Below are 25,947 nucleotides of genomic sequence, written 5' to 3' on the forward strand. Positions count from 1 at the left end.
CTAGTTAACCGGGCCTGAATTTAGCCACGGTGAGATCACTTAATGGGCTGAGATGCTCAGTGACACAAAGTCTGAATGATAACCACTAACTCTTGCTCTGAGATGGCTTCACGGAGGTGAAGACAGTCCACCACAATGCCACCCTCACTTTGCTGGCTACATCTAAATACCTACCCTCATTCTCTTTCAGGTTTTGCTATGAATTCAACTCTTCTATGGTAGAAAATGATTCACTAAATTGAATCTAACAAAAGCTCTACAATTCTCTTGGCATTTCTCACCCAAAGGAAATGAGTGTAGTTCAGTCACCTGTTCCTTAGCCTGTTTCTGCTGCTCTCTTCTGCGTTCTTCTTCATCTACTTTGCTGATAACAATGTATCGCTCTTTCTAAAAGACATAAGGCAGATATTCAATTTTCTGGAAGCTACCCGACCCGCCTCACCCTCTTGAAATTCAGGTTCTGCCACCATTAGAAGTTATAATTTTTTATCAGTGCACAGTCTTTCAGGGGAAAAACACATTCAAAGTATCTTGAAATGCCACCAAAGTTGAGTTGTTGCTTTACAAACTAGAACTCATCTCCATGTTTCCATGACATTTTCCTATGATTTATTAATTCACCCCAACAGAGTCAATTATAAATATCAAGAGACTGTGAGAGTAAGACACTCCATAATGGACACTAAGATGTTGTACTTGAACATGGATTTCAAAATAGTTGGTTTTAAAATAAAAATTCTATGTAACCCATATAAATTTAAATCATTATATTATATACCTAAAACTAATACTGTAAGTCAACCCTACCTCAATTTAAAAAATTTCTGTATTGTATCTTATTAACATAAGAGAAAAATCCTGGATTTTCCAGTAACTTGTCGGGTAACTAGCATCTTCTTTCTCACACTGCATTCTGGATCAATCAAACACCACAAAATCTCCTGTGTCAAAGTTTGAGATTTATCTTCTAGCAAGATTTAATACATAATCTCTTAATTATACATCTCACTTAAGAACAAGAACCAAATTCTTTTTTTTTTTTTTAAATACTGAGTTTATTTCACATGTATATTTTTGTCTCCGCACCATTTCCATCTGTCTGACCACCACTACTACTATTCCTATCATAACATTCCATACATACTTAAAACCAAGCAAAGGGTGGAGTTCCATCTTTAAAAACTAAACAGGCATTTTGGACAACACATTCTTGGCAATGGAACGTGGACAACATTTATCAGACACGGTAGGAAAAGTTCTCACTCTGCATTATAAAAAGGACAGCCAGATATCAACTGTTACAGAAATGAAATAAATTCTAAAATTCTATAGTTCCGTCAAAGGAACCCACCATCAGCCCACCATTACCCATTTCGGTTCTATCACTGCTCTCTGGGAATACATGATGACAGCATGCTTATGCCCCAGATTCTAAAACCTAATTTTAGTGGCCCATGTAACAAGAAGCAATTACTCCAGGAGTACCATGCATACCAGCTTTCTGTGATGATGAGAACACGTACTAACATTTGCATGCTCTCAAGTTTACAAAGTTCAGTTCCATCCACTACTTTTTAAAAAGCCGTGAGACAGTAGAGCTCATCATCACCATGCTCATGAGTGGATTTACAAATGAGGAAACTGAGGCTGGCAGCGGGGAAATGACTTGTCCAATGTCGCCCAGCTCATGCGTATGGGAGTCAACTCTGATTTTCAACTTCCTGATCTGACTGCACTTTGTATTTGATTACTATGGCACTGGTTCAGTGCATTTAATGTTGGCCCTGGATAAGCCTTGGCGTTACCTTTTCAGTTTCTAAAGTCTCAACATGAATGCCTTTGGGATACCTAAAGAAAAGAAAGAAAACGTGCTTATCAATAGATGAGATAATGACAGCTAAGACCCTAAAGTACTTTTAAAACAACTATATAGCTATAATTTCATTACATCAGTTTTATTAAGTATGCAATAAATATCACTACAGGAAGACTGTAGAGTAAGCCTATTCCATAATATTTCAGTTTCCAAATGTTTCCCTATCTCTGCTCTTAGAATACAGCAATGTATCTCATTTCAAATTAAGTTTTTAGGACTTAGACAGTTTCTGAAATGTCAGGCATCATATAATACAGTCAACACATTACTTCACAGTCAAATCTTGCTTCTAAATGTCACAATGCTTACTTCCTAAGTGAAATTTTGAAGGTCTCTTTAGATGGTTTGGGGCACACACAGGGGAGGTTTGAGATGAGTAACTCTGTGGTAAGCTTGCACAGTAGTTGGCATCTGCCAAGGAGAGGAATCTGGAATCCATAGGGAGTATGTTGCAAGGATAACATGAGAAGAAAGGAGCCTGATCAAATAATAATGGCCCTTTTCCTGGTCTGGTCAAAGTAAATTCACTGGCAGATTCTAACGAAAGAACAAGAACCCCAAACAAAGTCAAGTGCAAACATCCATCTCTCCAATCCTGACCTTCAACTGCTAAGTTAAGAGATTTACTTGAAAATATAACTAAACTAATGGAAACACCTCCAGAAAAAAACACATACAAAATTTTGGACATTATTTCAGGAGATTCACAGGCCTCCTGAAACCCACCCATGGTCTAATCCCTGCTTTAGAAAAAGCATTCACCTTTCATTTAATCTACTTTATTTCAGTATTTCTTATAAACAGCAAAAGTATGAAATTAAAAATTTTGTGTACAATGCTACTGAAATATAGTAAAGAAGGCAGCCTAATATAATTAAATATTTTAAGCTGCATAAATTAAATGACAAGAATCTAAGTAAAAATTATCCTGTTTCAAAAAAGAAAAACAAAGACCATTCACCTGAGTATTTCCCAGGTCTTAAAGCCAAACTTTATTATATACCTTCAAAGGTACTACACATACCTTCATATACCTTCAAATAATACTTCAATTTAGGATATGCCAAATCGATCATTAAAAGAAAACTGTAAAGCCTTTACAGCAGCTACTAAGAAGCAAGAGCAAATAAATTAAGCGGGTATTTAACTTAAGAAATTGGGGGGAAAACAGTAACAAAATGAAGCACTGCCCAAGAACACAGTATGGTCAAGTCACCAAAACCAGCAGAACATCAAAAATGAAATAAAGGCTAAAAAACTGCTTTTAATTTTTTAATCCTGGGTCCCTCACAGAGCCCTCATGTATAATATAAACACTTACTTCCAGCTCAAAGTCTGATAAATCAGTTTTCTTTGGAACCTACGAAAACAAATGAAAAGGTATTAATTTGCAATCATTGAAGCAAAATTCAAACTGACCAAGCACTGGTTGGGAAAGACCACATAAGTTTTAAAAGAGGCTTCATTAGAAGTGACAGTTAACATGCAAAAAAGAACAGAGAGGATGCTTGAGGTGGGAGGATTCCTCACCACCTTTCTTCATCAAAATGCTCTTTACTGGGACTTCCCTGGTGGTCCAGTGGTTAAGAATCCACTTTTCAATGGACAGGACTCGGGTTTGATCCCTAGTCGGGGAACTAAGATCCTATATGCCAAGGGGCAACTCAGTCCACACACCACACAAGCTGCGAGACAAGCCCGTGTGCCACAACTGTGTCCCGACACAGCCGAATCAATGAACTGAACGTGAAAGTGAAAGTCGCTCCGTCATGTCCAACTCTTTGCGACCCCATGGAACAGTTCATGGAATTCTCCAGGCCAGAATACTGAAGTAGCCATTCCCTTCTCCAAGAGAACTAATGAATTGAAAATGCTCTTTATCACTGCTATTATTATACTGCCTTTATAAAAGAGGCAGAAGTCCTTATCAAACCAAAATATTACCTCCTGTGGCTGTATGAAGAGAATTTTAAGTAGACAGATGCATTAAAACACTTCTGTTGAAGCTAGTCACAAAGGAGAAGGAAGGAAAGCAGGCTGTTTCAATTACTGACTCTTTGAAACACCGATGCTTTTTACTGCAGAGAGAAATGAAAAGGACAGAAATAGCCTAACAATGGACTCTGGCTCTTCTGAAGTCTTTCTGTATGAAGCACACATCAAGGCTACAATAATTACGCACTCTTGAGCATGTCTTAAGGCAGAGGTGCATAACAGTTTTCTTCCCTCCAGGACAGGACAAAGCACTCATTCAGTGTCTCAATATACCATGCTCCCCACTGTGTTAACACTAAAGTTAGTGCTGAAATCTTGGGAACATACCTATAATAAAAAGACTATTTATGAATGTTTTTAAGAGACCAAGAAGAGCACATGCCAGAAATCATCTACCTTTCCCAAAAAAGAACAAGTGAAAATATTCAAGGCAACTGACCCAGTACATGGCTCTAAATCCAAGTTCTTGTCCTCTTCACTTTGTAATAAATCTTCTATTTTCTTTCTGAAGAATTAGAATAAAAATATGACCATCAGCATCATTAAGGAACGAAGTCATCAATCAAAAGAACCACCATACTCAAAAGCAGTAACATATGACAATGTAATTTTACCAAATCATAACTTTTTAGTTCAGTAAGGCTTAAAATACTTTACTTTGGCAGATTCTTTTTGTCATTGTTATTAATGAGTCAGTGACAACTTCTCAAGGATTCATTGATACAAGTGATTTACATTTTTACTTTCCTAGTCAAGTAGTTTTGTTATTCAGTCGCCAAGTAGTCTGTTGTTCAGTCGCCAGGTTATGTCCACGTCTCAACAACATGGACTGCAGCATGCCAGGCTTCCCTCTCCCTCACCATCTCTCAGAGTTTGCCCAAGTTCATGTCCATTGAATCAGTAATGCCATTCAACCATCTCATCCTCTGTCACCCTCTTCTCCTTCTACCTTTAATCTTTCCCAACATCAGGGTCTTTTCCAATGAGTCAGCAGTTATACTGATAACTAAACTAAGCAAAACCAGACGCTCCTCCCGTGGCACATTTGCTTGTCAGAACTTCACCACAACAGAAAAAAAAAAACACAGATATGTTGCAATATCTGGATGGGCCTCTGCCTCTGGGGGAACAGTGGCTGTCAGGCCTGTGGTCCACACAAGAGGTCTGCCCCCTTGCCAAGGCAGTCTCAGGCCTGGTGACACATGGCAATTTTGCGCACAGTACACAAAACTCCATTTACAATTGACAGCAGATGGTTGGATGGCATCACCAACTCAATGGACATGAGTCTGAGCAAACTTCAGGAGACAGTGAAAGACAGAAAAGCCTGGCATGCTGCAGTCCATGGGGTCGCAAAGAGACGGACACAACTCAGCGATTGAACAACATATAACACAAACTCAGGTATGCCACAATTAAATCCTGCCCTCACATCACCCTCTGTGTGCGCTGTGTGTGGGTATCACAAGCCTGAGATACAGGCATCGATCCTGCCCCAAGACACACGTCTCATCGCACGTCTGCTTTCAGTTTAGGAACTTACACTACTTGGTCAATAAACTTCTTCTGATCGTCAGGAATTGTCACGGGACACTTTGAAGTGTTAGGAGACGTGTAGGACAGAGCACCTGCGCCGTTGGACTGCAAACGCTTCTCATCATACTGCTCTCTTAACTGTCTTTCTTCTTCCTGATTTAAGTACGGAATTCCTGAACAGAATTTTTAAAAGCGTGTATTAGCAGAAGTCACTGTTTATCATAAAAAATTTTGTAACAAACCACAGAGTCTAAAATACTTGGGAAAGACCATATTTGACTACAGCTCAAAAAAAAAAAAAATCAATGGAAACAGCAAGTGATTTTGAAATGTATGTGTCTTATTTCATTCACTCCATGTGCTCATTCGTTCATTCATCTCTCAATAAATTGTAATTTGGCATGTACACTGTGCCAGGCACCATACCAGGTGCCGGTGAGCTAATGATGAACAAGGTAGATGCGTCCTGCTCTGTAGTGAAGGGAACAACCTTAGGACGACCAAAGAAGGCCACCAGGCAGGAGGACCCAAAGGTGAGCATGGATCAGACACGCAGGAACTGGGGGAAGAGTATTTCAGGCAGGGAACAGACATAAATGCCCAGAGGACAGAAATGGCTTGGACTGTTCCAGAAACAGTTCCAGAGAAGGAAGCTGTAAGCAGGAGAACGGAATAATGTCAGGCTGCAGAGGATGGGGCAGGATTACACGGGCCCTTAGAGGCCACGGTAAGAATTTACTTATTCTAAGGACAACGGGATGCTGTTGCAAGGCTTTAAGCACAATAATCACATTATCTGCTCCGTTATTTTCATGTACTTTTTAAAAATTATTTACTTATTTATTTTTGGCTGCACTGGGTCTTTGCTGCTGCGCACGGGCTTTCTCCAGTTGCAGACAGCAGGGGCTACTCTCTAGCTATGGCGGGCACAGGCTCTAGAGCTCACTCAGGTTCAGTAGCTGTGATGTACGGGCTAGCTGCCCTACTGCATATGGAATCTTCCTGGACCAGGGATCAAACCCATGTGCATTGCAAGACAGATTCTTAACCACTAGACCAGCACGGAAGCCCTGCTCCATGTTTTTAAAAGACCATCTGGACTTCTATGAGAACTGAAGTAGGGAGGTCAGCCAGAAGGAACTGTTCACTGTGGTTGTCCAGGCAGGAGATAACCGCTTAGATCAGAGATCAGTACACCTTTCCTTAAAGAGACAAACAAGAAACATTTTAGGCTTATGGGCCATATGGAGATCTCTATGGCAACATGAGATCTCAACATCTTTGTAACATGAAAACAGCCACACACAGTGAGTAAAATAAATGGACACAGTTGTCCCAATAAAGCCAAAAGCTACCTCCTGGACATATTAAATCATCTAGGGATGTACATATAAATGAAGAGCTACAAATAAAAGGCTAAAGCTTAGGAGAAAGGTGCTGAGATACAAATTCAGGTGTCATCAGGATAAACGGGGGCATTACAAGTCATGGGACAGTTAACAAACTGTGGAACCAATGATGAAGTTAGAAAATCATCATTTGTCAGCAGTAATAACTGTCTCAAGCAAGACTCATCAGTGGATGCTAAACCTAATTGAAGAAGTCTGATCAACATTCCAAACACCAAAAGCTGCACAACAATATGCATGTACTTAATACCAGCCAACTGTATACTTAGAAATGGTTAACAGATGACGTACTGTACGTGTGTTTTTCTAAAAGTAAACAGAAGAGCGATAATCATCAGTAACTCGGCTCACTGGTGTCACGTTCTCCTGATATGATGTACTGAGCAGCACGCATCTGCAGTGTCTCTACCCGAGACGAACCGATGCCTCTGGACTTGGCTGCTGCTGCTAAGTCGCTTCAGTCGTGTCCGACTCTGTGCGTCCCCATAGACGGCAGCCCACCAGGCTCTCCCGTCCCTGGGATTCTCCAGGCAAGAACACTGGAGTGGGTTGCCATTTCCTTCTCCAATGCATGGAAGTGAAAAGTCAAAGTGAAGTCACTCGGTCATGTCCAACTCTTAGCGACCCCATGGACTGTAGCCTACCAGACTCCTCCGTCCATGGGATTCTCCAGGCAAGAGTACTGGACTTGGCTGAGGAAACATCAAAAAAGTCCCAATCGAGGGGCATGCCACAAACTAGCCTCCGCTACAAAATACTGTCAAGGTACTCAAATCAAAGACAGACTGAGAAATTGTTCTGGATTGTAAAAGAGCAAAGAGATATGACAGCTTAAATGCAGCGTGTGAGCCCAGAGTGAATCTGGATGGGGAGAAGTTGTTTTTCTCTTTTACTCTAAGTAGCAAAACTTATATACATTAGGTTTGTAAATGAGGTAACAGTACTAGAGCAACATCCATTTCCTAATTTGGATTACTGTACTGTGTAAGAGAAGGTACTTGTTTTTAGGAAAATGCACACTGAAGTAGTTAGAATAAAGAAATGTCATGTTTGGAACTTACTCTAAAATGGTTTGGGGGGAAAAAATTATACACAAGCATGTAATGAGAGAAAGGATGACAAGGCAAACAGTATAATGCCAACATTCAGGAAACTGGAGGGCAGGTACCAGGAATTCTCTGAGGTATTTTGGCAACATTTATAAAGTCTGAGATTATTTCAAAATAAGAATTTAATAATAAAAAGTAAATAAAACCATGGAATATATGAGACTAACATTGAAGCCAAAGGAGACGAAACAGTCAGAATGGGGAGAAGTCCAGAGGGAGGCAGGAGGAAAAGCACAGAACAAAGAGTCTAAAAGCCAGGGGAGAGTGTCCAGGGGAGGAAGGAGCAATCGACCCAGTCAAATTCCGCCAAAGGCGGAGTGAGGACAAAGAAGGATCCACAAGGTGTGAGATCCTGGCAGTCTGACCCGACCTCAAGTCCAAGGAGGGCTGCGGACAGCAAACGGGCTCAGGTGGGTAAAGAGAAAACTAGAGGGGAAGAGGCAGGAATGGCAAGCGCAAGCCCCTCATTCAAGATGCTTTCCTCTGAGTGGGAGCATCGCAGGCCAGAAGTGGCGCTGGGGATGTGGAATCAAGTGAGGGGCGGGTGTGCTTGGTCAGTGTTATTCTGAGACAGACAGATCCCCACGGGCGTGATTCATCTTCACGTGCCACCTACTCCTTTGGTGGTCGGGTGAAATCTACAGGCCCTACCTCAAAATGACGTTTTCAAATGCATAAAATAAAATACACAAGATTATAAAGGAAAGTAATTATACTGAAATAGTTACCAAGAACTTTTTTTATATCTATGATATAGTAATGTAAGATACCAGCTTCCTGGTCAACACATTAAATAAGAAGACCTAACGGCAGGCACTTCCCCACTGGTCCTAAGACTCTGCGCTTCCAATGTAGGGGGCCCGGGTTCAATCCTTAGTCAGGGAACTAGATCTGGCATGCCATAACTGAGAGTTCACATGCTGCAACAAAGATCGAAGATTCCAAGCGCTGCAACTAAGACCTGGTGCAGCCAAATAAGTAAATTAAATACATAAATATTTTTTTTTAAAAGACCTACTGGCAGGTGAATTAATGATGGTAATTTCAAAGTACTGGCGAAGGTAAACAATATTCAAGATATCTGCCACAACAAAAATGCCACTTGAAGATACCTAGGATTTCACTGAGGACAAACTTCCTGCTACTGCTAAGGTGGCTGGGTTGTTGCCTACATTCCTAACAGAAGAAATGAACAAATTCAGTTCAAGGTTAGACAAAATATAGATGTCAACTCATCACCACCTTCCCCAGATTCAGACTCCAGAACTCACTCTATAGCAGGAAAGCAGCCTCTGGACTAGATTAAGGAGCTCTGCACTAAAAGACGAAGAACGCAATGGCACCCCACTCCAGTACTCTTGCCTGGAAAATCCCATGGATGGAGGAGCCTGGTAGGCTGCAGTCCATGGGGTCGCAAAGAGTCGGACATGACTGAGCAACTTCACTTTCACTTTTCACTTCCATGCATTGGAGAAGGAAACGGCAACCCACTCCAGTGTTCTTGCCTGGAGAATCCCAGGGATGGGGCAGCCTGTTGGGCTGCCATCTATGGGGTCACACAGAGTCAGACACGACTGAAGTGACTTAGCAGCAGCAGCAGCAACACTAAAAGAATGTTTACAAAGGTTGATGGAATGATCAGCAGAGAAGGGAAAACATCCAGCAGACAGAAGGGCAAACTGGAAGGGCCAGTGCCTGACACAGAGGGAGGGACTAGCCTTCTAAGGAACACCTGTGAAAAGGCTGGGCCCAGGCTCGGCGGGGAGACCTGTGGGTCTGGTGGTAAGAACACAAACTGGCTCTTGCCTGCTGGCTTCTATTTTCATTGAGTCATGACCAGCAGCTGAGAGGGAGGCCTGGAGAGAGAAAGTAAAAATACTGATATCGTAGAAAGTCAGAAAGGGAATTTCTAAGTCAGAAAAGTAGGATTTCTGAGCATGATGGAGTCCTTACTTGATGCTTGTGCTCATGCATTTAAAGTGACAAATGAGCTCAGGTATGTTCCATTTTACTGCAATACTCAGATGCTCAGGAAGAGAGAAAGTGAGTGATCAGAACCAACTAAGGCTGGGACTTAGCTAGACGAGTTCAATATGTGGAGAGGAGCAAGAGGAAGAAGAAAGGATAATAATGGACCAGGCGGACAAGGAGCGAAGTTAAGACCAGACAGTAGGAGGTAACTGACAGTGAGAAAGCAATGGAGATCAACCAACTGCTGAAATGAGGTAGCCAAGTGGATGTGAAGGACGAGAGGAGGCGCTGTCAAGGAGAAATGATGGAGGTGGGCACAGTTCCTCCTGATAAGACCCATGATGCCACTAAGGGAGTGGACAGCTAAGGGGAGGCAGAAGCGAGGACTGCTGACCCCCTGGGAGTAGACACGACAGAGCTTTTGCAGGTGCTCCATGTGGATGCTGGAGTAACCCAGAAGGAGGAGAGAGGTAGGAATAGAGAGAAAGATGAGCCAAAGTCTAGGCTTCTGGTGTCCTTGCAAACAGAACCTAAAATAATTGAGGCTGGGGTGAAGAGAGGGGAACATTTGCAGGAATGCAGATTCCACCTGGAGGTTAAAGAGCATAAATTCAGGTGTTAGACAGCCTGCACTAGAATCCCAGTTCTATCACACCCAGGACGTCAGCAGAAGGGGGACGGCAGAGCTGGTTACACAGCCCTGGGAAGAGCCGTGGCTCCTGAGAAGAACTCAGCTGGACTGAGGTGGAAGGCCTACCGCCCGGCTGCATAGACAGCTGAAACCATCTGTGCTTGGGAGAATGGTGACGGCAGTCACCTGGTTCCACTTCAGACAAGGAAGTCAGAGGTATGTCCAAGGAGGCTGCCAGGAGGAAAGGGTCTAGCATGTGCAAACCCTAGAGTGCAAAGATTTAATAAGGAAGAGGAATAAAGGTCCGGGTCAGATTTAAAGCACAGGGATAAGAGTCTCAGTAATAACAGATGGCCTGGGAGCCCTGATGCAGTTGTGACTAAAATACTTCAAGGTCTGACTACAAAACTAGAAAATGAAGCATCCTTCATGAAGCTGTTTCTCTCCTTCTATGAAAATAAAACCATCAGGCTGGAAATTACACATTCATAGGAATCTGGTTAAAGTAGTTCCTTCAAAACATTTCTGCAATAAGACTTCCCAGATGGTCCAGCGGTTAAGACTCCATGCTTCCAATGCAGGGGGCACGAGTTCGATCCTTGGTCAGGGAACTAAGATCCCACATGCCAAAAAAAAAAAAAAAAAAAAAAACTGCACACATTCCATCATAGTACTCTAACTATATGTGGAATTTGTATTTTATAGTGGCTTTCAGAGTCAAGCATGAGCCACAGGAAATAAAATTACTTTGTTATACCCAAATTGTGTTACCCAGCAGGTTTACCCACTAGGTTAAGCAGTTTGGATTCAAAAATTTTTTTAGCATTTCCAAATATCAAAAGCACCAGTAGATATGAGGATGCAGCACCACTGAAGCAATTAAACAACCAACATGACATGGTCCTAAAGACCCTACAAGGAGATCATGCTGAGGGAAAGAGATTGTAGCTGAAGTCTATGTTCTGGAACCTTTGCTGAGAAATATCTCCTTCCCTACCTCACTCAGTAACACATCCACCATGGGAAAGAAAGCAGTTTACAAGAATAATTAAGTGAAAAGTAGCTACTGACCTTAGAGCAGCAGGCACTTAATACTGCTGGGAACGACAGAGGCTTTCCCAGGCACTTTTAGGGAAGTAAATGAATGGAGGAAAAAAAAAACCACTCTGATGTGCTTGAACGTCCAGTGTTCATTAATTAAATATTTAACAATCACCTCTCTGAGGGATCATGCCCTACACTGGGGACAAGGACTCGGACTTGGTCCCCCCACCCCACCAGGTTGCTGGTCAGCACATCACCCAGCAAGTTAGCCATCAGAACTGAATTTTTTCTTCCAAAGACCATCGCAGTATTACTGAAACATGGCCGATTATGAAAATGCGACACTGGACCACTTGTCTCAGTGGAAGACAACAGGGACACATACCCCACAGGGAGTCTGCCAGGCGACTGAGTCACACCAGTGACAGCACAAGCCCCACCCAACGACTCTGGGGGCTCGAGAGGCCTCATCAGAGCTAAAGGAGGCAGCAGCGCCTCTCCTGTGCCACTCATGCTGGACCAGGCCTTCAACAGCGGGGCACAATAAAAACTCTAACGGCTGCACAGGCTGGAATGGAAATCCGAGACCCTGTCTCAGACAGTACGCACAGAGAGATAATTCTCAACCGAGTCCAGATTTACAAGCTCTGAAGAGAGGTCACGTGTAATCTTACCGTTGCGAAAAACCTTATTAAAATCAAATCCTTGGCTTGCTAGAAAGTCAATGCTTGAGCTCTGAAACAAGAGTAAATAGAACATGCATTTCAGTGATGTTCATGGCAGGTGTGTGAACATAAGCAGAGAAAGAACTCTGGGGAGTAAACGAAGGCAACCAGGCAAGGGGGTAGCATGCCACGGGTCAGAGAACAAGGGGCTTCTACTCCACGGCTGCTGAACTGTCCATTCATTCACTTCAACTATCTGGGCTTTTCCCTTATAGTTTGTAAGACAAATATCCTTTGTTACCCAACATTTAAGAAAATCTTACTTGGTGAACATATATTCTCCCAAGAGGCAGGAAACTGCTGAATAAAAATTAAATGTATTTCTATTATCTCACCCCAGGTTCAAATTTAAGGGAAAAAATGTGCAAATTATAAGGTATCAATATTCACTTCAACTTAGATTCTGGAAGCCCAAAATCTTAACTGGATGTTCTTTACATTCAACATCATAGTACAGAAAAATTCCCAGTAAAGAGACTTACTAAACACATATCTCAAAGTCAAAATATATACGTAAATGTAGAAAAAATATCAAGTAAGTAATTATACACAAGAATGGGAACATTTTCACAAAGTCCTTACTCAACTGACTGAAGGTGGGAAACTTCACTGAGCTTCTCTAATTTTATTTTCGTTTTAAGTCAGAACCGCCTTGTCTAACTCAATGAAACCATGAGCCACTCTGTGCAGGGCCACCCAAGACGCAAGGGTCATGGTGGAGCGTTCTGACAAAACGTGGTCCACTGAAGGGAATGGCAAACCACTCTAATTTCTTGCCTTGAGAACCCCATGGACAGTATGAAAACAGAAAAAGATACATGACACTGAAAAATGAAATTCCCAGGTCGGTAGGTGTCCAATATGCTACTGGAGAGAAGTGGAGAAATAACTTCAGAAAGAATGAAGAGACTGAGCCAAAGAGAAAACAATGCCCAGTTGTGGATGTGTCTGGTGATGGAAGTAAAGTCTGATGCTATAAAGAGCAATACTGCATAGGAATCTGGACTGTTAGGTCCATGAATTAAGGTAAATTACAAGTGGTCAAACAGGAGATGGCAAGAGGGAACAGTGACATTTTAGTAATCAGTGAACTAAAACAGACTGGAATGGGTGAATTTAATTCAGATGACAATTATATATACTACTGTGGGCAAGAATCCCTTAGAAGACATGGAGTAGCCCTCACTGTCAACAAGAGTCTGAAATGCAGTACTTGAGTGCAATCTCAAAAACAACAGAATGATCTCTGTTCATTTCCAAAGAAAACCATTCAATAACACAATAATCCAATCTATGCCAGTAATGCTGAAGAAGCTGAAGTTGAATGGTTCTATAAAGACCTACAAGACATTCTAGAACTAACACTCAAAAAAGATGTCCTTTTCATCATAGGGGACTGGAATGCAAAAGTAGGAAGTCAAGAGAAACCTCGAGTAACAGGCAAATTTGGTCTTGGAGTACAAAATGAAGCAGGGCAAAGGCTAATAGAGTTTTGCCAAGAGAACACACTGGTCATAGCAAATACCCTCTTCCAACAACACAAGAGAAGACTCTACACACGGACATCACCAGATGGTCAACAGCAAAATCACACTGATTATATTCTTTGCAGCCAAAGATGGAGAGGATCTATGAAAGAAAGTGAAAGCGAAGTCGCTCAGTTGTGTCTGACTCTTTGCAACCCAATGGACTGTAGCCCACCAGGCTTCTCAGTCCATGGAATTTTCCAGGCAAGAGTACTGGAATGGGTTGCCATTTCCTTCTCCAGGGGATCTTCCCAACCCAGGGATCGAACCCGGGTCTCCCACACTGCAGGCAGACACTTTACTGAGCCACCGGCAAGCCCAGGAGAGGCTCTATAACAGTCACCAAAAACAAGACCAGGAACCAACTGTGGCTCAGATCATGAACTCCTTATTGCCAAATTCAGACTTAAATTGAAGAAAGTAGGGAAAACCACTAGACCATTCATGTATGACCTAAATCAAATCCCTTACGATTATACACTAGAAGTGACAAATAGATTCAAGGGATTAGATCTGACAGACAGAAAGCCTGAAGAACTATGGACAGAGGTTTGTAACATGTACAGAAGACAGTGATCAAGACCATCCCCAAGAAAAAGAAATGCAAAAAGGCAAAATGGTTGTCGGAGGAGGTCTTACAGATAGCTGAGAAAAGAAGAGAAGCTAAAGGTAAAGGAGAAAAGGAAAGATATTCCCATTTGAATGCAGAGTTCCAAAGAATAGGAAGGAGAGATAAGAAAGCCTTCCTCAGTGATCAATGCAAAGAAATAGAGGAAAACAATAGAATGGTAAAGACTAGAGATCTCTTCAAGAAAATTAGAGATACCAAGGGAATATTTCATTCAATGATGGGCACAGTAAAAGACAGAAATGGTACAGACCTAACAGAAGCAGAAGATATTAAAAAGAGGTGGCAAAAATACACAGAAGAACTATACAAAAAATATCTTCATGACCCAGATAACCACGATGGTGTGATCACACACCTAGAGCCAAACATCCTAGAATTCGTGATGTCAAGTGGTCCTCAGGAAGCATCACTACGAACAAAGCTAGTGGAGGTGATGGAATTCCAGTTGAGCTAGTTCAAATCCTAAAAGATTATGTGTGAAAGTGCTGCACTCATTATGCCAGCAAATTTGGAAAACTCAGCAGTGACCACAGGACTGGAAAAGGTCAGTTTTCATTCCGATCCCAAAGAAGGACAATACCAAAGAATATTCAAACTACCGCACAATTGCACTCATCTCACACGCTAGCAAAGTAATGCTCAAAATTCTCCAAGCCAGGCTTCAACAGTATGTGAACCATGAACTTCCAGATGTTCAAGCCGGACTTAGAAAAGGCAGCAGAACCAGAGATCAAATAGCCAACATCTGTTGGATCATCTAAAAAGCAAGAGAATTCCAGAAAAACATCTACTTCTGCTTTATTGATAACACCAAAGCCTTTGACTGTGTTCAGTTCAATTCAGTTCTGTCACTCAGTCATATCCGACTTTGCAGCCCCATGGACTGCAGGACACCAGGCCACCCTGTCCAGCAACAACTCCTGGGGTTTACTCAAACTCGTGTCCATTGAGTCAGCAATACCATCCAACCATCTCATCCTCTGTCATCCCCTTCTCCTCCCCGCTTCTGTCTTTCCCAGAATCAGGGTCTTTTCCAATAAGTCAGTTCTTCACTTCAGGTGGCCAAAGTATTCAAGTTTCAACTTCAGCATCAGTCCTTCCAATGAATATTCAGGACTGATTTCCTTTCGGATGGACTGGCTGGATCTCCTTGCTGTCCAAGGGGTTCTCAAGAGTCTTATCCAACACTACAGTTCTAAAGCATCAATTCTTCAGTGCTCAGCTTTCTTTATAGACCAACTCTCACAAACATACATGACTACTGGAAAAACCACAGCTTTGACCAGACGGACCTTTGTTGGCAAAGTAATATCTCTGCTTTTTAACATACTAAAAAGAAACTAAAGAGCCTCCTGATGAAAGTGAAAGAGAGAAGTGAAAAAGCTGGCTTAAAACTCAACATTCAAAAAACGAAGATCATGGCATCCAGTCCCATGATTTTGGACTCCAAAATCACTGTAGATGATAACTGCAGCCAATTAAAAGACACTTGCTCCTTGGAAGAAAAGTTATGGCTAATTTAGACAGCATATTAAAAGGCAGAGATGTAAAATAAATAAATAAATAAAATAAAAGACAGAGACGTTACTTTGCCAACAAAGTTCCATCTATTCAAAGCTATGGTTTTTCCAGTAGTCAGGTATGGATGTAAGAATTGGACTACAAAGAAAGCCGAGTGCCAAAGAATTGATGCTTTTGAACTGTGGTGCTGGAGAAGACTCTTGAGAGTCCCTTGAACAGCAAGTCCAAGGGAGATCCAACCAGTCCATTTGAAAGGAATTCAGTCCTGAATATTCACTGGAAGGACTAATGCTGAAGCTGAAACTCCAATGCTTTGGCCACCTGATACGAAGAACTGACTCACTGGAAAAGACCCTGATGCTGGGAAAGATTGAAGACAGGAAGAGAAGGGGACAACAGAGGATGAGATGGCTGGATGGCATCACGACTCGATGAACACGAGTTTGAGCAAGCTCCATGAGTTGGTGATGGACAGGGAAGCCTCGCATGCTGCAGTCGATGGGGTCTCAAAGAGTTGGACATTCCTGAAGTAACTGAAGGTAGAACAGTTAAATCTGACCCTTTATAGAGCAGCCCTTCCTGAGTCGCACTTGATGTTACACCATCAGTCTAGACTGAGGATGCTCTGCCAGTTCCAATAAGCTCATTACCATATCCACTTTAGAGATGCTGCTGAAGACAACGTCATCTACACAGAGGGCTTCCCTGGTGGCTCAGATGATAAAGAATCTGCCTGCAATTAAGGAGACCTGGGTTCAATCCCTGGGTCAGGAAGATCCCCTGGAAAAGGGAATGGCTACCCACTCCAGTATTCTTGCCTGGAGAATTCCATGGAGTCTGGCAGGCTACAGTCCATGGGGTCACAAAGAGTCAGACATGACTGAGCGACAAATACCATGATAACAGAAAGGGAAATGTCTTGGGGTCTCTAATCTGAGGAAAGCTGAACTGGTCCTAAGTCCTGGTCCATTTTGATCCTTTGGACCACAGAACTGACCGTGTGTTTCCCCCTTGTCTTGGCTGGTAGGAAGCTCAGAGACAAGCAGGTAAGACTTTCTTTGGCATGAATTCTGTGTTCTAATCATAACACAGTAATCACACCCTCATTTTTCTTTTCTTCCAATTTTTCACTTACTTATTTTTAATCTTAGGTTAAAAGGTTTTATATATTATATATACTTTTATGTACTTTATGTATCTTTATTACTTGACACCAGTTCTTTTAAACTATGAGCAACCTAGTCAAATATACATGGGTATGTGCATGCATGCACACACACACACAGATACAGACACATCATTTTCTATCATGTCCAGGTTTTCTGTGATGTGAAATAAGCAACCATTTCCCCTATATCTTCCTTGTTCATCCTGTTCTGAAATAAGACCCAGTGCCTTCTGACTTGGGCCACAAGCCCCTCTACCTTCCATGCCTGAGTACTCTTAACTCTGCTCCCCTAATACCCATCACTGACAGAGACAACAAAAGATGGCTTATGGAAAGGCGTTTTTACCCCTCCTATCACTAGACTCCATCCTAACTTTCTTCTTTAAAAATCAGAGTCAGAGATCACGCATCCCCTTTTTCAAGCTATTTATTTTCTACTCAAATAATACTCTTTAGACTGCAAAAAAAAATGTACTCTATGCCCCTGAATTTAAAGCCTCTTAAAATGGTAAATTTTAGGTTATGGATTTTTTTTTTACCATAATAAAGAGAAAACACTTCAAACCAACAAACTTTATTTATAATATACTAAACACTATCTTTGGTTTGTTCTAAATGTACCATTTTCAGGATTCAAAAGATGAGCATAGATATTAGAGAGGACAATTTGAGGCATCTATCAAAATTTTAAATCTATAAGTTCTATGACTCATCAATTCCCCTCATAGGAAAGCTATCCTATAAAACATTCCTGGAGTTCAACTTGAAACTTAGTCTGTGACAACCTGGAGAGGTGGGATGGGGTGGGGGAGGAAGGGGAGGGAGGTGCAAGAGTGAGGGGACATATATACACTTATGACTAATTCATGTTATTGTACGGCAGAAACCAACACAGCATTGTAAAGCAACTATCGTCCGATTAAAAATAAATTTAAAAAATAGCTTAAAAACATATGTTGATTCGGCAAAAAAAAAAAAATTTCCTATATACAACCAAGACACATGCACATGGACACTGACTATAGCACTGTTTAAAATAGGGAGCCACTGGAAAACTTTCCAATTCCAATTAGATAAATTATAATACACCTGTATTATGAAATATGAAGACATTGTGTTAAATGGAAAATGCAAGTTATTTAAAATATGAATGTTATGATTCTGTGTATATTAAAGCAAAAAACTAAAACTGTGTTTGTGTGTGTGTGTGTGTGTATATATATGTAAACACAGGAGCATATGTATATATGGCACAAAAGGAGTGAAATGGGGAAAGAAGTGGCATGGGGGAAGAGGGGATTTAAAAACAACATTTTTTACTCTATAGACAGCAGCAGTGTTTTGACTTTTCACGGCCATGTATGTATTTTCTTCCATGAACTCCACTACAGATGTTCAGGCAGAAAAAAGAAGAACAGAAGAAACAGGAAGTGAAGACAATGAAGACGCCTTGCAATTCACCTGGACGGGCACGCGCTGCAGGCGTGTGCATGGCTCTCAGGGCGTCATTCCTCCACATCCTGCCTAGTGTGCGTGGCTCACTGTGTGTACAGATACTTAGTTTTCACACAGCACAGGAAGTTGTCTTGCCCCCCAATTTTCCCTGCTTTAAGGATAATAAAAGCTTTTCAAGATCAATTTTTCACTAGACACAATCTTCACCCTACTCGCCGACTCTAGAAGCTAAGTTCCTTTAAAGACGCGACTCTGCTGCAGGCATAGATTTTTAAACAAGACAAAATCCACCTTAGATGGAGGACCAGAAAAAAATCCAAAGATACTATCATTTACCTTATCCATACAATTGCCAAGTTTACTTACTGAGTCTCAACCTCTTCCCTGCCTTTGTTTTTCCAGAACAGAGAACTGCACCATTTGAGCCCATTAATCTCTGGCCTGTCTTCAAGTCTATGATGTTTTTCCTTTTTTTAAGGAGTGCCTGGCTATCAGGACTGCATGAAGTGTTCCAGGTGTAGTCACAGGATGATTTTGTGTGATGGGTAGGGTTCTTCCGACCTGTCTCCAGTTGTGTTTGTGTTGGTCTTTTAGAACATACTGTCATCCCTAAGATGTCTCACTGCCACTGTGTGCATTTGATTAATTCCTGGCTAAAACCATGGAATCCACTTTAAGGAACTGTCTTTTCCTGCTACCACTGGAAAACTACATCCATACAAATGTCCAAACTGAACCTATCTTTCTCAGAGAAAATTTACAAATACCATTTAATGAAGTATTCTATACTCATGTGACTGGTAAATAGCTGTTAAATGAGGATGAGACGGTTGGATGGCATCACCGACTCAATGGACATGAGTTTCAGTAAACTCCAGGAGTTGGTGATAGACAGGGAGGCCTCACGTGTGGCAGTCCATGGGGTTGCAAAGAGTCAGACATGACTGAGCAACTGAACTGAGCTTATTGCAAAGTAAAGAAATATCAACTATGGTTTATCTGCTAATTTAAGAAAAATACTGGATACAAGAGTAAAATTACCTTCTCTCCAGCTCCTGACATACAATGAATGCTGCTTCATTTGTTTACATCCTGCCTTATTACAGAGAGAATCTGACATGACTCAATCACTCAGAAGCCTACCCTCCAGGCTTTCTTAACTGCAGTACTACTTAGATGCAGGAAAAGGGACAGATGGGAAGACTCAAAGGAACTAATGTTACTCCAGGGAGAGAAGCTCAGACATAAGATTATAAGGAAGAGAAGACCAAAACTCAGGTTTCATCACATATCCATATGATAGACACTAATTCACACTGTCCTTATCAATAGAGATCAATGATCTCCTTATTCGTTAATCAGATTATTAAGAGAGCAGAAAGGGGAAGCTGACATTCACCGAATGTCCACCAGATCAGCTACAACTCTGAACTGGCTGTTCTAAAGGGGACCCTCCCTGAATCCTCACCTTGGCTCATAAAGTCAGCCCTTTCCTCCTCAGGAGGCACCAGTGGTCTTTTTCTACCCTCTTTCCTAACTGGTAAGCTTGGGAAAAGAAACCGAGCACATGTAACTTAGCCCCTTCTGGGTTCCCTAGTGGCTCAGACAGTAAAGAATCTGCCTGCGATGCAGGAGACCTGGGATCGATCCCTGGGTTGGGAAGATCCCCTGGAGGAGGGCACAGCAACCCACTCCAGTATTCTTGTCTGAAGAATCCCATGGACTAAGGACCCTGGGAGCTATGTTCATGGGGTTGCAAAGAGTCAGACACAATACTCAGCCGTCAAAAAGAATTCATTTGAACCAGTCCTAATGAGATGGATGAAGCTGGAGCCCCTTATACAGAGTGAAGTAAGCCAGAAAGATAAAGAACATTACAGCATACTAACACATATATATGGAATTTAGAAAGATGGTAACGATAACCCTATATGCAAAACAGAAAAAGAGACACAGAAATACAGAACAGACTTTTGAACTCTGTGGGAGAAGGTGAGGGTGGGATGTTTCAAAAGAACAGCATGTATACTATCTATGGTGAAACAGATCACCAGCCCAGGTGGGATGCATGAGACAAGTTCTCCGGCCTGGTGCACTGGGAAGACCCAGAGGAATCGGGTGGAGAGGGAGATGGGAGGGGGGATCGGGATGGGGAATAAGTGTAAATCTATGGCTGATTCATATCAATGTATGACAAAACCCACTGGAAAAAAAAAATAAAATAAAAAAAAAAAAAAAAAAAAAATTTGTCTAGACTCATAGCCCTGTGTGTCCCTGTTATGATTAGACCTTCTTAACATTTGTCTCCTACTAAATGTGTGGGAAACATGTTTCCTATTGTTGGTGACTCAATAAGAGAATTGCATAATCTAACAAAGTTTCAATAATAAAATTAGCATTAGCATTTAAAAAAAAAAAAGAGTCAGACACAATTGAGTGACTATACTTTCACTTTCTCTTTTAGGTTTGCTCTTTTCAAAGAGCATACACACATACTCTGCTCCTCCAGAAAATAAAGGTCTACCCTTGAAGAGGCGTGCAGTGAAAATGGGGTTGGGAAAAAAACCTGCAGGTCCTAATCTGTAGGTTCAGTTCAGGGGTAAGACAATAAAAAACATCCCCCAAAGAGCCACAGTACGAAGTCATGGTCTCAAATTCAGCTCTACTTATAATAAAGTTCATGTTCCCATGTCCCTCTGCCTGTCTCTTACATCTTATTCCTTAACTCACTCTCAGGTCAAAGGAAAGATGAGAGTATAATTTATTTATAATCCAAAAACTGAAGGTCAGTGAGGTAAAGCGATTTGCCCGAAGTGCAAAGTTGGTTATAGAACCAAATTTTAAAGAGAATTCTGATTCCACGTTTCCACACAGCTTCATCAGGGATTCGTAACAGAAAAAAGTGGAACAACAACTCAGTTATACTACTAACCTGACAAACAAATTTGACATCTGGTGAGGATCTATTGAAGGGTTTCGGGAAAACATAGAAGTTAAAAGACTTCGTTATATACCTGGGGAAAATAAGATAAAAGGAGACTTAGGGTGTTATATTATGCCATGACAAAAGAATTCCCACCACTTGTTAAAACAACCTACTTTGAATCTGTGTAGTCATACTTAAAAGTGCAAAGGCCAAACTGAAACAGCAAAAAGTCCATGGAATGCTGGAAAAGGGAAATAAAATATCTGTCAAAACAATGCTGTATAGTCGACATGAGCAACAGTATTTGCAATCAGGTAGGTTTTCTGATTATTCTACTTGACTTTGGCAGAATACTTCTGATCCAAACCGATTATAGATTATCTATCAGGAGCATTATTAATTTATGAATATTTCTTACTATTTTTCCCAACTAAGCACTTATGCATCATCCAGAGCATCATAGTAAACCTATTTCCAAATGATTAAAATAACCACATCATATTTCCTGTAAATGAAATTAACAATGAAAATACTAAACCTTCCCCAAAATGTTTTCCAGCAAACAATTATTTTTGCTGTTGTTTTAAATACCACTAAATATCAATTCATAGCTGGGGTTGAGAACTTAATAAGCAAGCTTGACAATTTTATTCCTCTATAATTTAACATATGCAAGACCAACATGGGAAAAAAAAATGAGATTTTCTAGCACACCCACTTACCTTTTTAAGCTTCTGATACCTTTCTTCTGCAGTGTCAAAACCATTTGTTAATGCGGTGACTGAAGGTCCATCGCTGATTCCTAGATTTTAAGAAAAAAAATGTTAACCTATTCGTAAATGCTAACAGAAAATGTAAGTCAACTATTCAATGGCTCTATAATTTCTTATTTTTATGAATTAAAACTAACTGGAAGTGCTCTTTATTTCACTTTTTCAAAATTAGCATGAATTTCGCAGGCTAACAAGCCAAACCCTGTAATAGAGAATTCAGAGATACAAATGTTTCAATTTGAGAATGGACAGTTTCAGTATCTAAAACAGATTTCAAATAAAGAAAACCCTATAGATATCTCACCAAAAAATTATTAGAACTAATAAATGAATTCAGCAGAGTTGCAGGATACAAAATTAATATTCAGAAATCCACTGTAAATTTCTATACACTAATAACAAACCATCAAAAAGAGAAATTATAAAAACGATCCCACTGACAATTGCATCAAAAAGAATAAAACACCTAGGACTATATTTAACCAAGGTGAAAGACCTGTCCTCTGAGAATTATAAGACACTGGTGAAAGCAATTGAAGAAAACATGAAAAACAGAAATGCTCATGAACTGGAGGAATTAATACTGTTAAAATGCCCATATTACCCAAAACAATCTATAGATTCAATGCAATCTCTATCAAAATACCTACGGCATTTTTCACAGAACTAAACAAATAATCCTAAAATTTGTATAGAACCACAAAAGACCCTGAACAACCACAGCAATCTTGAGATACCACCTCACATCTGTCAGAATGGCCATTCTCAAAAACACAAGAAATAACAAATGTTGGCAAGGATGTGGAGAAAAGAAAACTATCATGTACTGTTGGCGGGAATGTCAATTGGTGCAGGCACTATAGAAAACAGTATAAAGCTTCCTCGAAATATTAAAAATAGAACTAACATATGATCCAGCAATTCCACTTCTGGATATTCATCAGAAGAAAACAAAAATTATTTTTTCTTCAATAATTCTAACTGAAAAAGATATATACATCCCTAGGTCACTACAGCATTACTTAAAATAGCAAAGATAGAAGTAACTTAAGTGTCCAAGGATAAATGAAAAGATAAAGATTCTATACATATGTAAAGATGCTATAAATGTGTGTGAGTATGTGTGCGTGTGTGTGTATACATGCATATATATGCATACATGGGGCTTCCCTGATGGCTCAGATGGTAAAGAATCTGCCTGCAATGTGGCAGACCAGGGGTTGAGAAGATCCCCTGGAGAAGGGAATCGCTACCCACTCCAGTATTCTTGCTTAGAGGATTCCACGGATAGAGGAGCCTGACGGGCTCCAGTCCATGGGATTGCAAAGAATTTGTGTAAAGAAATATTATTCAACCATAAAAAAGAAAAAAAAAAAAAAACAACCTTGTAATATGGATGGACCTAGAAGGTACTATGCTAAGTGAGTGAAATAAGTCAGACAAAGAAAGGCAAATACTGATGATTTCATTTACTGATAAAATCTTAAAAAAAAGAAAAGAAACAGAAAGAGACTTATTGATACAGAGAGTAAACTGATGGTTGCCAGAGTGAAGGAGGGGAGTTTGGCGGGGGGGGGGGGGGGGGGGGGGGCCAAATAGGTAAAGGAGTTTAAGAGGTACAAACTTTCACTTATAAAATAAGTCAGTCACAGCACAGAGAATATAGCCAATAATATAGCTGACAAGAACTTTGTATGGTAACAAATGGTAACTAGACTTAGCGAGGTAATCAATCCATAATGTATAAAAATACCAAATCAGTGTTATACACTTGAAACTGACATAATTGGTTGATCATAATTCAGTAATTATAATTCTATACCATTATTTATATAACTATATGTATATAATTAAGCAATTATAATCCAGTAATGGATTATGCCCAGTAAAAACAAAGTTATGCCCAGCATGGATTCCTTTAGAAAGAGCTGAAGTCTTTGAAACAAGCACAACTTGTAGCAAAAACGGCTATCTTTACCAAAAATTGGATATCTCTGATCCAAAAGAAAAAAAAGAACCTTGCAATTATAACTGTTAGTTACACTAATCTAAGTACTAGATACATGTGTACACCCACGCCAAGGCAGGCAGTGAACACGTTCACTAATGCCTAAAGGAATACCCTCATTTATTTGCAGAAGTCCAACCCTAAAGTCAGCCACAAAGCACAAATCTTGTATGAGCCCTCTTAGAGCAAATGTCTAAACTAGTCAAATTCATAGAGACAGAAACAATGATTGCTAGAGGCAGAGGGGAGGGAGGAGCTGGGAATTACTGTTCAATGTGTAGAGTTTCAGTCCTGGAAGATGAAAAAGTTCTGTGGAGATGGACGGTGGGGATGGTGGCACTCCAGTGTTACAGTCTCACTTAACTTTAAAACCACTTAAAAATGGTTAAAAGGATACATTTTATGCTATGTGTATTTCACCACACATCAAAAAAGGCCTGACCCTAACTCTCCAGCGCTGTCCCACACCTGTCCAGCTGTTTTTAAGCAGCATCAAAAGCGTAGTCTCTTATCTGCAACCCTCAGAGTTCGAACCACCACAAACCCAATCAGGAAACCCACCGCACCTCTTTCGTGCTTTTGAAACGTTTAAGAGGAAACGTGGAGACTCATGCAACCTGACCCAGAAAACTCAAACAGGGAGGAGCGACCAGCAGGTATAAGCCCAGGCCAGGGGTCAGGAGGGCGCGGGGGTGGGGGGTGGGGGTGGCGGGCAGGAGGAGGCTTGGCTATGCATTGCAGGGTGCCAGCCTCGAGCTTGCAAGCGAGGGATACCTGAAAACTCCCCATCGATGGCGAAGAAGTCGGCCTCCTCTATAGCCTGGTACACTTTGTGGAGATTACTCTGAAAATCTGCGGAGAAACCGAGAAGAGGCTCAGAACTGGTGGCCTGGCTTTCTGCCCACGGGTTACTAGGGGGATAGGGAAGGAGGGAAGGGGAGCTGCCAAGGATCCTGGGATGAGAGGACAAGTCCCTAAGGGGTGCACAGACCGGAGGGATATAAGCCCCGAGGGGTGCACGGGCCAAAGGCGAACAAGGCCCCAAGAAGCGCAAAAGGGGAGCAAACCCCTGAGGGGACTGCCTCTGCCCCAGGCCGGGTCAAGTAGACCTGCCGCGGTGAGGGCCTAGCAGGCCGGGTGAGGAAGTGCCCCGAGGACGCAGGGAGGTGTACAGCGGACACGCACTGCTCCTGATTATCTCCATTCTGCGGAGTGGCCAGGCCTCCGGCCCCGCCCGGGCCCGCCTCGACCGTTCCACTCCCGAAGTTCCGCGGCGACAGCGCTGGCAGCCACGGCAGAGACCGCGGGGGCGACTTCCGGAAACAGCGCGCGCCGGCGCGCGTCACGTGCGCCTGCGTCATGGTGGGGCGGGGCCAAGGGTGGGTTTCATTCCCTGGACGCAGCAGGGCTAAGAGAGTTCCAGAAAAACATCTATTTCTGCTTTATTGACTATGCCAAAGCCTTTGACTGTGTGGATCACAATAAACTGTGGAAAATTCTGAAAGAGATGGGAATACCAGACCACCTGACCTGCCTCTTGAGAAACCTGTATGCAGGTCAGGAAGCAACAGTTAGAACTGGACATGGAACAACAGACTGGTTCCAAATAGGAAAAGGAGTACGTCAAGGCTGTATATTGTCAC

General features: G+C 41.5%; 1 protein-coding gene across 8 annotated transcripts in view; it reads right to left on the bottom strand.

Annotated features, from left to right (window-relative positions):
- LOC122684629 (poly(A)-specific ribonuclease PARN-like) overlaps nucleotides 1–25,947 on the bottom strand; it is a 201,210-nt gene that overhangs the window by 112,993 nt on the left and 62,270 nt on the right. For 2 of the 8 annotated variants that reach the window (XM_043889054.1, XM_043888883.1), the window contains 10 exons: nucleotides 25,079–25,156; nucleotides 22,246–22,325; nucleotides 21,697–21,764; nucleotides 21,530–21,611; nucleotides 12,246–12,306; nucleotides 5,415–5,580; nucleotides 4,311–4,376; nucleotides 3,198–3,236; nucleotides 1,806–1,848; nucleotides 310–387 (listed from right to left, as the gene is read on the bottom strand). In XM_043889054.1, the coding sequence (XP_043744989.1) occupies nucleotides 310–387; nucleotides 1,806–1,848; nucleotides 3,198–3,236; nucleotides 4,311–4,376; nucleotides 5,415–5,580; nucleotides 12,246–12,306; nucleotides 21,530–21,611; nucleotides 21,697–21,764; nucleotides 22,246–22,325; nucleotides 25,079–25,156 (761 nt within the window). Of the gene's footprint in view, nucleotides 1–309; nucleotides 388–1,805; nucleotides 1,849–3,197; nucleotides 3,237–4,310; nucleotides 4,377–5,414; nucleotides 5,581–12,245; nucleotides 12,307–21,529; nucleotides 21,612–21,696; nucleotides 21,765–22,245; nucleotides 22,332–25,078; nucleotides 25,157–25,489; nucleotides 25,747–25,947 lie in introns of those variants that run through there. The other 6 variants (XM_043888969.1, XM_043888791.1, XM_043889219.1 and 3 more) reach the window with 4 other exon arrangements.

The sequence above is a fragment of the Cervus elaphus genome, chromosome 1 (genome assembly GCF_910594005.1).
Source record: "Cervus elaphus chromosome 1, mCerEla1.1, whole genome shotgun sequence".
Lineage (NCBI taxonomy): Eukaryota > Metazoa > Chordata > Mammalia > Artiodactyla > Cervidae > Cervus > Cervus elaphus.